The sequence below is a fragment of the Paramisgurnus dabryanus genome, chromosome 9 (assembly GCF_030506205.2).
Source record: "Paramisgurnus dabryanus chromosome 9, PD_genome_1.1, whole genome shotgun sequence".
Classification (NCBI taxonomy): Eukaryota; Metazoa; Chordata; class Actinopteri; order Cypriniformes; family Cobitidae; genus Paramisgurnus; species Paramisgurnus dabryanus.
In genome coordinates this window covers 31432757-31435118 of record NC_133345.1, presented here as the reverse complement: position 1 = coordinate 31435118, position 2362 = coordinate 31432757, and the positions used below count along the sequence as shown (strand labels likewise).

Here is a 2362-nt window from a genome sequence, read left to right as displayed (position 1 = left end):
TAATTTTGTCTTATATGATTAAGAGGGGGGAGTGAAGGATCCTACCTTAGATCCTCACGTGCAGAATGTGTTTATTATTGTGTTTTTTTTTATGTTTTATCATTTATTTACATAATCATCATAATCATTTTATAATCATTAGTTATTATCCATTTAATTATTGTTTGATTATTTAATATTATTTTATCATTATCAATTTCATTATTATCATTTTTATTATTACATTATTGTTTTTTATTCATTTATTCATTATTATATTTCTATATTTTATTATATCATTCATTAATTCATTGTATTTCTATATTTTATATGTCTCTTTGTGGTTCAGTTTCACATTTGGGAAGTTTCATAGAACTGTTCTGTCTGTGTGTAAACAAGATAGATAAAGAGAATGTTTATGAAAGCCCAAGGTCTAAGGGATGATGCAGCTGAGCAAATTTGGATATAACAAGTGCATGCTGTATTCCTGGGTAGACGGGGTAGACGAGGTAGACGAGGTTTGAACATTGAGGCATATGCAACTGAAACTAACTGTCATCAATAAAACTCTGTTCTATTTTATCATCTAAAACCTCCGTCTCACGCCTCTGTTTACGACTCTGTTTATGCTCTCTTCTAGCAACAATTGATCAGCCTTGTATCTGACAGATACTTTAACAAAGTAAACTTATATTTTCTGACGTGATCTGGTGTCCGGGGCTGGATCGTTATATTTTTTCTGTGGTGTGGAGACCAGATCTAACAGTGACAAAGGTAGTGCACATGACTTCAAGAAACATTCATGAAGATATCTACTTATGTGTGAGTATAAGAAACATACGAATATTTATTTTCTATATGGTGACTGTTTTTGCATCATTTGCATGATAATGATTATTCATTGTTTGTATCATCCTGTTTATTAGTTTATTATAGTAAGGAAACAGCAATCAAAAGATAAAACTGTCAAGATTTTAAACCACAATAAAGCCAAAGGGATTCTACAAAACAGTAGGATTTTAAAAAATTTGTATTGGTGTTTATTAATTAATTTTTTTGCTTAAATTGTAAGGCCGATAATATATTTGTAATGACAACTTTGCATTACATTAAACACACACACAATTTGATATGGAAAGGAAGTTTTTAAGAAAATCTTAAAAGGTTTTTAGCTTGTCTGTCGCTGGATTTTCTTCACTGATGGATGTAATTGATCTTTGGCAGAAGTGTCATTAATGTTAGGGCGTGTGAACCACAATGTTAATGCTGTTTAAAAACTCATTTATTCATCACTTGTGGGAAACATGATAGCATCATACATAAGTGTGCACATAATGTGTATAAGTATTAGAAACATTTATGTTGAAAAAAATGTGTTTTCTCATTTCTCATTTCTTTACAGGTCTGGATCAGAATGTATAATTACACAAGTCTCATCAATGACAGCCATCAGTACCCTTGTGTTTTAAATGAGACCTTAACGTACATTTATCTTCCAGTGAGTTACTCTCTGGTGTTTGTGGTGGGTCTGGTTCTAAACATCACCGCCATGTATTTCATTCTGTTTCAAACCAAACCCTGGAAGCCCACCACCATCTACATGATCAACCTCACAGTTTGTGACACCCTTTACCTCCTAACTCTCCCGTTCCTCATCTTCTACTACGCCGATGAGAACGACTGGCCGTTCGGTGAGCCCATGTGTAAACTCATTCGTTTTCTCTTCTACACAAACCTCTATGGAAGCGTCCTCTTCCTCAGCTGCATCAGTATGCACAGGTTTTTGGGTGTGTGCCACCCGCTGCGGTCTTTGCCCTGGATGAACGCTCGCCAGGCAACTTTGGTCTCTGTGTGCATGTGGGTGATTGTGCTCATCTTCCTGTCACCGATCCTCTATTTCTCCAGGACGAGAGATGCTGGTGAGATACAGGTGTGTTATGACACCACCAGCAAGGCACTCTTCAATAACTTTCTGGTCTACACCTCGGTGGTAATGGTCTTGCTTTTCGTCCTACCGTTTGGGGTGGTGCTGGTCTGTAACGGTCTAATAGTAAGGAAGCTTCTAGAAACTGGAGTGGGTAGAAGGCCATCGTCACAGCGTTCCAGACAAAAGTCTGTGAAGATGATCATTATCGTCCTTCTCACCTTCATGTTGTGTTTTCTGCCCTTCCACGTGAATCGTAGTATATATTACGCCTTTCACTTTCAGCAAGTGAGCTGCGAGGCGCTTGAGTACGCCAGCATCGCTTACAAGGTCACACGACCGCTGGTTAGCATCAACAGCTGCGTTGATCCCATCCTTTACTTCATGGCAGGACAGGGTTTTAGAAATGGAGTTAAAAAGAAGTCAAATTCAAACCAAATGTGTGACAATACCTATTAA

At 37.0% G+C, this 2362-nt stretch overlaps 1 protein-coding gene across 1 annotated transcript; it reads left to right on the top strand.

Annotated features, from left to right (window-relative positions):
- Positions 1-419: 419 nt before the first annotated feature.
- LOC135739896 (P2Y purinoceptor 2-like) lies at positions 420-2362 on the top strand. Its single transcript, XM_065257988.1, has 2 exons — positions 420-497; positions 1382-2362. Exons 1-2 carry the CDS (start codon positions 420-422, stop codon positions 2360-2362), a joined length of 1059 nt encoding a protein of 352 aa, XP_065114060.1.

What these genes read in the sequence shown, in the direction of transcription:
- LOC135739896 (XM_065257988.1), top strand. Translation starts at nt 420, where the DNA reads ATGATGCAGCTGAGCAAATTTGGATATAACAAGTGCATGCTGTATTCC. An exon ending in GGGTAGACGAGGTAGACGAG is followed by an intron (nt 498 to 1,381) that starts GTTTGAACATTG and finishes ATTTCTTTACAG; the next exon opens with GTCTGGATCAGAATGTATAA.